The sequence below is a fragment of the Melitaea cinxia genome, chromosome 11 (assembly GCF_905220565.1).
Source record: "Melitaea cinxia chromosome 11, ilMelCinx1.1, whole genome shotgun sequence".
NCBI lineage: Eukaryota > Metazoa > Arthropoda > Insecta > Lepidoptera > Nymphalidae > Melitaea > Melitaea cinxia.
The window spans coordinates 4,064,260-4,078,283 of NC_059404.1; the positions used below are offsets into that span (position 1 = coordinate 4,064,260).

Below are 14,024 nucleotides of genomic sequence, written 5' to 3' on the forward strand. Positions count from 1 at the left end.
AGCTGAAGAATTTATATATATATTTTGTAAAGTTAAATTATTTGTTTTCACCTAGTCAATTAATGAAGTCAAAGTAAGTAGAGTCGTCTGGGTATTTAAGAAAGTTGATATGGATATATTAAAAATCGAAATTGTATATAAAACCTTTGATTTAACAATTTATTTAGTAAATATTGAATTATTTTATTATTATTTTCATGTATAGGAAAAAGAAGTATAAAAATAAATCCTAAATTTTTTAAAGTTTAACGCCAATAAGCTTAATATTAATTACGAGTCGTGGTTTAGGCTAACGAAAACTTTCCACTGTTAAACAGTGTCAACAAGTAGATATATTTTTAGAAATATAATTACTTTACGGTGGCAATTGCAGCTTCAACTATTCGACTGACATAAGTTTTAATTAATAAATACTAGCTCACCGGCGAACGTACCGCCATGTTTTTTGGCGTGAATGTATTCTCAATCGTAATTTTTTTTGAAGTGAAATCTTTTTTGGCGCACCGCACACACATTTTAAGTAGGTAGTAAGTTAGGCTTATTCGTCACGCTCGGAGGTGAAAGACTTGATTGGGTAAATTCGGGACCGCCGAGTGTACCCGAGCGAGAAAGATACAGTCAGCTGCAGCTCTTCGTTGTTGTGTGTTTAGTATATTCAATTAGTACGTAATAATTGTAATTATTAATTTAATAGTTATTATTGATATGTATTAATAGGTATTCACTTCTGCCGTGCGGTCTTAAGTCACACTATTTTTTATATACATCTAATAATAATGATAAAACAACACAAAAAGAGAATCATCCAATTAAGCGCAGTTTTGCGGAAGTTATTTCGTGTATATATATTTCGGCGATTTCATTTGTTAATATATGTTATAAGAGAGTTTACTCTGTTAATTTTCTAATATGATATGAGCGTGGAACAGTTCTCGTTGCACATCTATTACTGTTTTATTCAAAGAAATATCTGTCCCCGAGTGCCATTGTCCTAGTGCATTTTAAAATAATTATTAATTGCTTTTCATTCCGTTTTTATATATTCCGGTGGAACTATTTACAGTCTGTTAGCGTTAGTAAAAGTTGCCTGTCTGAATGGCTGATTTAATCTGGTCAATTTGAACACGGCATCCTAATTAGCTGCGATTTAATTGGTCAAGGAACGTGTCTAAGTGATAGCGAAGTAAAGAAAACACTGGCCCATTTTTATATTATTTATTATTTAAATAAATAAATACTAATATAAAAATGGCAATGGATGACTGAGCCGTACAATGAAGGATATCCAACAACATACATACATATGTTTAATAACTAATTGTTGCTATATAATATATCCTGCATTCATAGAGACACCGATTTATAAAATCTTGAAAACGAAAACGAGAAACAGATTATTAAACAGGGCCAAAACAAAAATTATATGTTTTGCCTTTATATTTATATTAGTAATAGTTATATATGTTCTTACTTTATAGAGGCCGAGCAGGCTGCCCAGGCAGTAGATGGCAAGCGCGGTGTAGCGCAGCAGCGTGGGCGCGCAGTACACCGTAGCCGTCACCATCGGTATCGCACCTGCAATTCATTCGCTAGGTTAAATCTACTTACATACTCATTGAAATGATTTGTTGCTTAATCAAAAGTGAAGGGTAAAAAGATTGTAGAAAAAATTTCGGTAAATCCCCTGGAGACAGAAATATAATTATTGTGAATCTTATGACATTTTAGTGTGTAATTTAAAGTAAATAACGGTAAACCAATAGTACTTCAGCTATTATGTATATGTTTTTTTTAGAACACTGAGACTTAAACGTGTTGAACGTGTACGAAAGGCGAAGGCCTTTTTTTTGTATCGCAGGGAAACCCATTTACGGGTGATATCCAGGACGCCCGGGTAAGCAGTCCTAGACCGTATGTCGGCTTCAGCACTGGGGGGTGCAATACCGACCAAACCCCTGCGGGAGCCTTCAGCCGCTTTAATTGGAGGGTCCCGGATCTGCAGGCAACAGGATCCCTCAAGAAACCAGCTGGCCTCGGCGAAAAAGCCAGACTTCTCCTCCATAGGGACTATCCGGCTCACCTCTGAATAATCCCGACGACTATCCGTATCTAGCAGATCGACGCTAGCTATCGACGGATATCCGTGTCTAGCAGGACCGGGTTTCCATCCCGGCCCGACACGAGCACAGGGGCGTCACTGGGGCAAATTAAGTAGCTAAGTAGCGCCTCCTACGCACCCCCCTTCGTCGCCTGCGGACGGAAGCCTCGTCTGTGGCCTCCTCTCTCATCCGCTCGTCATTAATGTACAGTGGCGAGACAGTAATGTCCCAGAAGGAGACCATCGCCGTCCAGGACTCGTCGTCGCCGACCATCGCGGTGATGGCAGTGACAAGTCCCCTCCGAGGACTGTCGTCAGATCTTGACGCAGCGCCGTCCATCTCGGGCACACCTCGAGGATATGCTGGGCAGAGTCCACCGCCGCGCCACAATCGTGACATCCAGTCGTCAGCTCCTCTTGGGTCGTCCGACACAAGTATTCACCAAAGCAGCCGTACCCGGTGAGAACCTGCGTCAGACAGAAGGTGAGGGGCTTGTACTTACGGCGCACCCACCGCTCAAGGATCGGGCGCAAGGCAGCCGTTACGCGTGTGCCATACGGCTGCTTCGCCAGATCCTCCCCCCACCTCCGCATTAATGCTTCTTGCCCCATATGGTGCACCCGTAGGATCCCGTCCAACGTTGGGTTCTCACCGAGAGTCCTCCTATTAGAGACGTATGAGTAGGTCTCGGCAATGACCTCCGCCACGAGGCGAAGGCCTAACCCAGCCACGAATAAACTGATTGAAATAAAATCCGTTCCTCAACCAGATTAATCTTAAATTCAGCTTTATATTTGATAGTAATACCAATATAAACATTAAAATTTTTTTGCCGTAGCTATCCAGTCCGAATTATTATATAGGTATATTTTATCGATAACTCACGAAGTACTCTTGTATTTGAATTTGTTTCATCAGTTAGTGTTTTATCAGTTGATCAACGTATCTGTGTATGTGTGAATCACTGGTAACATAATATAACAACATAACAATACACTTTATTGTACACTAAAACAAAAAAAATACATATCAGATTGATTTTAAAAGTATCATAAGGTACATGGTAGAGTACCTTCACGAATTGAACTACATTTGTTCTTTATAAATATCCGCTCTAATGTAGTTGTTGGGGCTGAGCTGCAGGCTACCAACGGGGTCGCAGGTGGCGGATGGCGAATGGCCACCAGATATGGTGGTTAGCTGCGAATATACGAAATTAGCAGTCCCCGACCAAGCAGCGACAGGGGCTATCAGGGTGTAGTGGTGAGTCTGGTGGGACAGGCTTACTTAAAAAATGCTACATATACCCAATGACAACCCTTGTGACGTGGCGAGTAAGTGCCGCCATTAAATAAGCACACCCCCCCCCTGGATCTGGGCAGCAGCGGAAACAGTACTGGCAGAAAGCCGAGGTGAAAGTCATCAGAAGGGTTTCTGACTAGATATGCAGGGGCGCAAACGCGGCCTGGTTACTGCGATACGGAAGGCAAGGGGAAACTACCGTATTATTTGTCCCAAGATTTTGCCGTCATGGAAAGTACAGAAATGGAAACGGCCCTGAGTCCCCGGCAGGCCTTGAATGGCCACAGGGTGCTAAGAATCCCCGGGTGTGCTTTTAAAATGGGAACATGGAACGTTAGAAGTATATACGAGGATGGAAAGACGTACAACACAATACAAGAAATGGAAAGAATGTCACTGGATATATTAGGCGTTAGTGAGATGAGATGGAAGGGGAAAGGAGAAACGTTTTGGGGAAAACATAAGATTTATTTTTCGGGAAATTACGATACGCACCACTGGAATGGAGTTGGTTTCATTGTAACGAAAGAGATGGCAAAGCACGTTATTAATTTTACCCCTTTGACTTATCAGTCAGGTGGCTCTACTAAAGTTAAATGGCCATCCATTCAATTTAAACATTATCCAAGTATATGCGCCCACAGCCGAAAGCTCTGATGACGCTATAGAGTCGTTCTACTCTGACATCATGGAATGTCTGAAGCTTACTAAAAATCATGACATCAATATAATTATGGGAGACATGAATGCAAAGGTTGGACAGAGACCAAAAAACGACGTTGTGGGGTCATTTGGACTGGGAAGTGGAAACGAGCGGGGCGACCGCCTGGTTGACTTTTGTCTGGAACACAACTATGTGATCACAAACACTTTCTTTCAATTACCACCGCGCCGCTTGTACACATGGAAGTCACCTATGGATAAACCGGGACATATAGTGCGCAACCAGATTGATTACATTATGGTAAATAAGAGATTTCGTAACAGCTTTACATCTGTGAAAACGTACCCGGGAGCAGACGTGGGTTCAGACCATAATCCAGTGGTGGGGGTCTTAAGAATTAAACTCAAAAAAGTTAAAAAATCAATGCATCAAAAATTGGATATGCGTTTACTACAACAAGAAAATATAAAAGATACTTTATCAAGGGAAATAGATAATGTTTTTAGTGACGTATCTATGCATGGGGAAGATATAAATCAAAATTGGGAAGAGATAAAGGGAAAGATAGTAAGTTTGGAAGAGAAATATTTAAGACCCCCCCGGATGGATATTAAAAAGAACTGGATGACAGCCGAAATACTAGACTTATTTGAAGAACGACGGGTGATGAAACAGTTGGACGAAAAAAGATATATAGAGTTAAATAAGGAAATAAATGCAAAGATACAAAAGGCAAAAGAGAGTTGGTTACATGTGAAATGCGAAGAAATTGAATCTTTGGCGGAAAAGCATGATACCTTTAATATGTTTAAGAAAATAAACGAAATTATACAACCTTTAACAAAACGGACCGCTGTAGCGATGATTAATGATAATGGGGATCTAATACACAAAATTCAAGACAAAATTAATCAATGGGAATTATATATAGAGAGACTTTTCGCGGATAACAGAAGTGACAATATTGATATAGAGGTGCCGGAGGAATATTTAGAGATATTAGAGTCAGAAGTAAGAAATGCGATAAAAACTTCAAAGATAAACAAAGCTGCAGGTCCTGATGCTGTCTACACAGAAGTTATAAAGATTATGTCCAACAAATCGTCCCTAGTCCTCAAAAATCTATTCAACATGGTCTACAAAACTGGTGTTTTCCCCAATGATTGGTTGAGATCTACTTTTATCACTATACCCAAAAAACTAAACGCAAAACGGTGTGAAGACCACAGAACAATTAGTTTAATGAGCCACGTTCTTAAGATCTTTTTAAAAGTTATACACGCTCGTATTTACCGGAAATGTGAAGAACATATATCAGAAACGCAATTTGGTTTTAGAAATGGCTTAGGTACCAGAGATGCACAGTACTGTCTAAACGTTTTAGTTCAGAGATGTCTTGACATGAATAAAAAAGTGTACTTATGCTTTATTGATTACGAAAAGGCGTTTGATAGAGTACGACATGAACAGCTAATTGAGATTCTCGAACATACTGGTATCGACAAGCATGACCTTAGAGTGATTGCTAATCTGTACTGGGCTCAAAAAGCAATGGTTAAGGTGGAAGATCAACTATCCACAGAAACTAAAATCAAGCGTGGCGTTCGACAAGGGTGTATTTTATCACCCTTACTATTTAATCTCTATGCCGAAAGAATCATGGCCGAGTCCCTCTATGAAACCGATGAAGGTATAGTGATAAATGGAGAAGTCGTGAACAATGTTCGATATGCTGATGATACGATTCTTATTGCGGAGAATATTGTAGGACTACAAAAGTTGCTGGATCTTGTAAACGTGGCGAGCAACAAATACGGACTAAAAATAAACACGAAAAAGACCAATTTTATGATAGTATCCAAGACCCCAGTGATTAATGAACATCTATTCTTGGAAGACAACCTAATTGAACGCGTAGAAAAATTTAAATACCTAGGTAGCTACATAAATGAACAATGGAGTAGCGAACAGGAAATTCGAGTCCGTATAGAAAAAGCCCGTAGTGCCTTTATGAAGCTGAAAAAGATTTTGTGCTATAAACGCTTTAGCCTAAAACTCCGCATGAGACTCGTGCGCTGTTGTGTATTCAGTGTTCTACTTTATGGGGTCGAAAGTTGGACCTTGACCTCGGCATTATGTTCAAAACTAGAAGCTTTTGAAATGTGGATATACAGACGTATGCTCCGAATATCCTGGACCATGAAAATAACAAATGTTGAGGTTCTGCGCCGAATGAATAAAAGGTTGGAGATAATGAGGATTGTGAAGGAAAGGAAGCTGCAGTATTTTGGTCACATAATGAGAGGACACAGATATCGGATTCTTCAGCTTGTGATTGAAGGAAAAATCGAGGGAAAACGCCGACCAGGCAGAAGGAAAACATCCTGGCTGAAGAACCTCCGTGAATGGTTTAATCTAAGTACTCGCTCTCTCTTCCGTGCTGCAGCTTCGAAGATTAAGATAGCCATGATGGTCACCAACCTTCGTAGAGAAGAGGCACCGTAAGAAGGAAGAAGAAGAATGTAGTGGTGTCTGTCTTTGTGAGTGTCCCCACCGTGCCTCAGAGAGCACATTAAGCTATCGGTATCTTAAATACCTGATAGCGATCGTATTTATCCGTCAACCTACGGTGGAGTAGCGTGCTGGATTAAGCTCCAATCCTTCTCCTACTAGAGAAAGAGGCCCATATCCAGTAGTGGGATGTTACAAGCTGAATTAGAGTCGGGTAATCTGCATTAAAAATGAAAAAGCCTTTGTCCAGATGTGGAAATGTAGTCTGTATAGTTAAGTCTGAGTAGTTCACAATTTATAATAGTACGTAGCCAGGGCGTGTCTCTGGACAAGAATGGCGCGATAAATGAAACAAAAATGTAAAAATTAAATCACATACGATAAATCGTGCTAGCGATATAATCTATGGTTATATAATTATAATGACTAGATACACGTGATCTAAAAATTTTATAAATTGCACAAACGTACAACGCTCTATCGCGACTAGTTAGTTTTGAACATATACATATTTATCTTTTTTTACAATTTATATTTTTAAATTATTTTTTTTCATTTTTTAATAATTTTATGCAGTTTTATTTGCATTTAGTTACTTTATTTCGTAGTAAATATTATACAAAAAGGTTGGAGCGCGTTGCCGACCCTACCCCAATCCAGGAACTCCGGTCACATTACTCATCACAGGAACAAAAATTATATTTTTTGTAAAGAAACAAATTTGTAAATGCTTCAATTTGAAAGAGCTATTGAAATTCGGAGTACGGAGGTAAAATGGAAAATAGTATTGAATACCGGAAGTAACCCGCTCTATTCAGTTCGGCTCTTGATTGCTTTCTGATTGGTTAGATTGCCACGAACACTTCGAAGGCCAATTTGTTGACCACTAACAACTTACATAATTTAACGATTAACGAACGTCATTTCAAGTACGTCACATGCAATTTACATTTTATAGTTTTTTTACCTGGCATTCGCATTACCTACTTAAATGTTGATTTTGTATCGGAGTTCAGTCAAAAAACAGATACAAACAAACAGACGATTACAAATGTCTATACAGAAATCGTCAGTAGCGGGATCGTAGCGCGCGATAGTCAAAAGCTTTGACTCGTCAACTAATCATAAGTATATCGTTCCATAGCTTAATTGGCTAGAGCGCCGACACGGTCAGTCGGAGACGCGGGTTCGAATCCCGCTGGAGCGGTCAATTTTTGATATGATATTCAAAAATGTTTAGAATTCCTAATGTGTGGGTAACACAAAAATAAAATCGTACATATTAATCATAAGTAGCTTTTTTCCATAAATTTTCCTATACCAATAATATAAAGAGCAGAAGTTTATATGGAAATAACTGTAATTATAGATTCTGATATTGCTTATAATATAATAAATAACCATTATAAGATAAGGGTAACGATTATTTTTATGTATTAAATAATTTGGTAGTAATTTAATACTGCCTGTATGTCACTCTGGTAAAACCATAATATTTACATAATATGCAGTTGGAGGCATGAAATTGAAGGATAAGTCAAATCATTCTCTCTTTGTGCATGTCTCCAACTACATATTATGTACGATGTTGCATAAAACTTCGAAGAACTACCATATTGATATTTTTAAGTGTACAGTACATGATGTTTGATATTGTTTCAATTTATTTCGCTGGTTTTATGGTATTATAGAATTTTTATCTTGTTCCAGCATTTTCAGTTGATTTCCTATTAGTTGTTCTTCACACAGGCGGTTTTTTTTAATTATTATTATTTTATTAAAAAGCCGTAAAACTATATTTAAGAAATCTGCAAAGAACCTACATTAAGAGCATTGTTCAAAATTATTAACTAAGTACGGAGCGAGGTCATCAATTATAGTACTAATTAACTTTTCTGAAATGATCCCACAGATCATTTGTTTTTCTCAGGCTTCACAGACGTTTGCTGACTTGTCATCTTAGTTTACAATAGCATTATTTATATTTAATTCAATTGTAGTGTTGCCCAAATTCAGTCTTGGTCTTGCAGTCTTGGTCTTGTTCTTGCGTTTTTGCAAGACCAAGACCAAGAACAAGACCGCGTATTTTTAGCAAGACCAAGACCAAGACTGACCGTGCAAGACTTGAGCAAGAACAAGACATAGCCTGCAAGACTCTTGCGTCTTGCAGCTAGGACTTAGCGCTATTTCACTGAGTAGTTAGGTGTAACAGTTCGGTGTATAGGTAGGTACGCTTAGGAATTCTATGAGACGCAAAAAACTGTATCAAAGAATATGAAAAACTGGACCTATGCGCATTACGACTAATACCATAAACATAGCGAATAAAAAAATATCTATTAAAATCAAACTGAGTGCATGCATAGTTATGTTTTAACCATCGGCACTTTGATAATGCGGCATCAAAGGTTTTGTACTTACTTCTCAAAGAAATTTGCCGCTTTTCGGAAGTACATGGTTATGATACACGCGCCGGCGGCTTCTTTTGAAATCTAAAACAATCGTTGCCGCCACGCCGAAATCATAACATTTGACACTATTTGATTGCCGCCATAGGGCGTAGGTATACTCATGCAAAATAATTTCGAATTTTAAGAGTACCTACAGGTGTTCCAAAGAATAAATAAGTTTCAGAGTGCTTAGAATGAAAATGAATACATTATACTGATCACGCAAGTAGTATTATGATTAGGATAAAATGGTAAGGATAGGTAGTAGATGTCATATTAATTCATTCTAGTAAGTATATATTATAATATTGATTACTTATATGGTTTTAAACTAATTACTTAGGTACTATTATTGTACATTTAGTCATTATATTTCTTAAGTTTTTACAAGAAAAAATAGCAAAAAGTGTTCAAATATCACCCGTTTAATAAATATTGTAGCCACTTTTAAATATACTTGAAACGTGTAAAAAAATTCTACAAAACTAATAAAATAATATAAAAAGCGTAGGTACTTACCTACTAATAAAATAAAAAGCCTGCGATAAGAGTTTTCTATTACTTACCAGCCCGAATATCTCTGAGAGAGATGATGAGAGTAAGTATTTACTAGCTGTGCCCGCGACTTCGTCCACGAGGAATAGTAACTTTGGAGGTATAGTGACGTTCAGGACTTATTTATTTATTTTAAAACTTCTGTCATCAAACATACAAACGAACTCTTCAGCTTTATAATATTAGTATAGATGTACGCCAAAACATTCACTTATATGTAAAGAATAGTGATTGGCACTAATTCTTTACATATATTTTATTCACGCGTCGCGTCTGTACAAGTAGGTAATATTTAGTGTGTGTTTGTACGCCGCACGCGGCATTGTTTGATTTGCGGCGGCATCCTTTTCATAGAGCCGGCACGTGGCGAGGCGGCGCGGTAGAAAGCAAGGAAACGTACTATAAATAAAGGAATTATTTTAATTCCAGTCATTTCCAATTGAGCTGTGCTTCGAGTCTAACTTAATAATTGTTTTTACTAATTTTCGTTGTTTTCTAAAAACGTATCACGTGTACAATTTAATATGAGTGACGAAGATTCAAATTATTCTAGTCCGAGTAACGAGAGTTTGAGTCACAGATCTAAAAAACCCAAAAGCAAATTTGAGGAGTTTTTCGAAATAATTCATGCATCCCAAACTGCCTTCTGTAAATTGTGCCTACATAAAAAGATTGAAATAAAAATGAAAAACAGAAACACTTCAGGCTTAAGGAAACATCTAATATCTTTCCACAAAAAGGAATCAGAAATATTTCTTCCTGTTAAACCAAAATTAAGTGGAGATATCACAAGCTTTTTAGTAACCGCTGGAAGAAGTGGACAGGTAAGAATATTTTTTTAACAGTTAAAAGAATTTTAACTCTGCGTAGCTATTCATGCGATACTTTCAAAAACGCCATTAACTTACGTAAGTATTTTTGAGTTAGTGGTGTTTTCATCTAGGGGTGCGACATATTAAGTATGTAATTATCGTCTTAAATATTTTTTATAAACACCCATATTTTCATTTAATCGGCCAGTAACAACTAAGTACTTTATTTTGGTAAATTACAGTACAGTGCAACCTTAATATAACAAATATCAATTTAACGATTTTCTCGATTTAACAACAACAAACCTCCTCCTCTTATACGCTCAAACCTAGTATGTTTTAAATAATAACACAAGATTTATTGTTTTGTTCAGTCGGAAAACAGCAGTGACAACATCACGACAGCTACAGTTGATTGGGTGGTGAAAAAATATCTTCCCTTCTCATTTTTCGATGACGAAGCTACACAAGTATATTTTCGATGTATTTGCCCTAATATGGTGTTTCCTAAAAGGTCTACACTTAGAAGGAAAGTCAAAGAGCGATTTGAAGAGCTCCAATTGAATCTCAAGGAACGACTTCAACAATTATCATCTAAAATGTCTTTTACCATTGATGTGTGGACGTCAATTGCTGGTAGGAGTTACTACGGGGTTACTATTCATTATATAGACAACGAATGGAAGTATCAATCTGTAGTTCTTGATTTTATACCATCACGCGGTCGACATACTGGGGAAGATATTGCAACGATTTTCCATGAATGTTTATTGGAATATGGCATAATTGATAAAATACAAGGTATCACGGTCGACAACGCAACTGCAAATACCAAATTTATGTATGAACTGGGCAAACAGCTGCCGCCACACTTTGATTCAGACAATCAACATTTCCGGTGCTTTGCTCACATTTTAAACCTTGGTGTACAAGATTTATTAAAGACCTTAGCATTACACTGTGAGTCTGACACTAACGCGCAAGATCAGCAGTACGAAGACTATGCAGACGAAACTGAGGATGAGGAAGATGAAGAATCTGCACCAAATATTGCTGACTCGCGTACATCTGTAACAAAGTTACGCAGTATTTCCAGTAAAATAAAAAGAAGTGAGATAGTGAAGAAGAAGTTTCAGTCTGCTTGTGAAGCAGCTGGCGTGCCATCAAATCTAAATACCATTCTTGACTGTCCAACGAGATGGAATTCCACACATGATATGATTGGATTTGGTTTAAAAGTGAGAGCGGGCATTGACATATTGTGTAGTTCTGTCACCGAATTAAATGATTTTCAAATCACAGCTAATGAATGGCAGGTACTCGAAAAATTACATAAATTTCTAATAAACTTTAAACTTTTAAGTACAAAACTTGGTGGAGACAAATATGTTACATTACCGCTAGTCATTGTATCATTCAATCTCTTGCTAGATAAAATTGAATCCATGGTAAAACAGTTAGATGAGAAACCTAATCGATCTGAAGTGGATGAAAGGCTCATTCTAGCTTTCCAAGCAGCTCGAGACAAAATGCTTAAACATTACAAGAAGAGCAACTGGATTTATTGTACTTCTTTAATTTTAGACCCAAGGCATAAGGCTCAGACTTTTGACCTGACAATGTGGGGGAAGCAACTTAAAACAGAAAGTCTGCGCAAGTTCAATGAACTTTATGAAGAATATAAAAGTTTACACTCACTGAACAAATCTCTGGAATTACCAGAAAAAGAAAATAAAGTATGTGATGAAGATGAAGACGTAATAGACTTTGATAAACTCTATGAATGTCCCTCGACGTCATCTGGATCTTGTCTTTAAGGCTTAGTGATAGACGAGTTGGAGGAGTACCTGAGAAAACCAAGAACTGCCAGCTCGGAAGACATTTTAGATTGGTGGAGGACGCATGAGACAGAGTATCCGATTTTATCGAAAATGGCCCGTGATTTTCTCTCAATACCTGCAACTTCAGTACCTGCTGAGAGGTTATTTTCTAAAGCATCATTAGTAATTAGAAAACATAGAAATAGGTTAAGTGATGAGTCAGCCAGATGGTTACTTTGTATTAATTCTTGGTCAAAAAAAATTGATATAAAGTATCATAACCTAATGATAAAGCTGTTGATTTGTGTTGTATTTTATTTTTTATTCAAATAAATGATAAATCGTAAAACTCTTTTATTAAATTTCTTATAAGTTGAGGGTTCAATCTCTTTCTAGACAGATAAGTATTGTTCTTTAAAATACAGTCAAGTTATTGTAATTAATTTGTTTTTTTACATGTTTAAGCAAATGTAAGCTTATAAATCATAAATGTTTATTAAGAAACAGTTACTTCCATGGAAAACGACGTATAGGTCAGTTGATTTTTCGAATTTCTTATCAAATCTTCAGATCTTTACTATGGCTATGTTAATTCAAGCTCACAATGTTCCAATTCTAATACGTTTTTCTAAGATTTAAAGTAAACTTTAATAAATAGTAATAGACTAATAGGTAATTGCAAGACTTGCAAGACTCTTGCTGCAAGACCAAGACCAAGACTGGGAGCGCAAGACCAAGACCAAGACCAAGACCAGGTGTATTGGCGCAAGACCAAGACCAAGACTGGCTAAGTCTCGTCTTGTTCTTGCATTTGGGCAACACTATTCAATTGACATAGTTTGCTTATTACGTTTCCCTTACATGCTATTAATTATATTCCAGGTGCACTTAATTTTATCATCAGAATTAATAATTTTAGTTTTGATATATTTCGATTTATCAGCTATGCAAACAGCCTTAAAAGTTTTAGAATATTGATTTACATAATCCAAAAAATTCTTGCTTCCATTGCTTCATACCGTACAGTTTGTACTGCCTATTTTTACTCTTATAAAAATACCTTCAGAGGCCCATTCACTAAATTTTAAGTTTAAATTTATATTTAAAGTTTTTAGTTTAAATATGTTATAGAATTCAGCTAAAATTAATTTAAAATTGAATTTTAAAGTACACCTGAATCCTGTGCCATCTACTTTAAATATTTTTGTGCCGATATCCTTAATCCGTAAATTATAAAAAAATGGTATGGTATTAATCTATTAATATTTATTATACAACGTTATTTAGTACGATAATTATAAAATAATTGTGTTTACTTGTAAACGAAAAAAAAACCGACTTCAATTACATCGACAAGTAATAAAACGTGAGGAGCCGAACAAAATTAACAAACACACTAGTCATACCTACGATTTTCGAGGGTTTCCCTCGATTTCTCTGGGATTCCATCATTAAATCCTGATTTTCTTATCATGTACCACACCTGGGATATCTCCTTTCTAACAAAAAATAAAGGAATTATCAAAATCGGTTCATAAACGACGAAGTTATCCCCGAACATGCATTAAAAAAAAATTTCCTCCTCCTTTTTTGAAGTCGGTTAAAAAACTATACCGATGAAAGTATTAAGGTATTAAGATAATTCACATTCGTAACCAAAACACTAAATATGCAATTATTACCGTTTTAATATTGATTATTTTTTTTAAATTATTTCCTTAATGGTTCAAAAATAAATGTTATTGATTGAAATCGAACATACATATGTAAAAATTATTATAAATTGGATTTCCCAAAACAAATTGATTGCT

The 14,024-nt window shown here is 36.6% G+C and overlaps 1 protein-coding gene across 1 annotated transcript in view; it reads right to left on the bottom strand.

Annotated features, from left to right (window-relative positions):
- The window catches only part of LOC123657829 (progestin and adipoQ receptor family member 4), a 119,673-nt gene that overhangs the window by 18,772 nt on the left and 86,877 nt on the right, over nucleotides 1–14,024 (bottom strand). Inside the window, exon 3 of the mRNA XM_045593338.1 lies at nucleotides 1,472–1,575. Within this exon, the coding sequence (XP_045449294.1) occupies nucleotides 1,472–1,575 (104 nt within the window). The remainder of the gene's footprint in view (nucleotides 1–1,471; nucleotides 1,576–14,024) is intronic.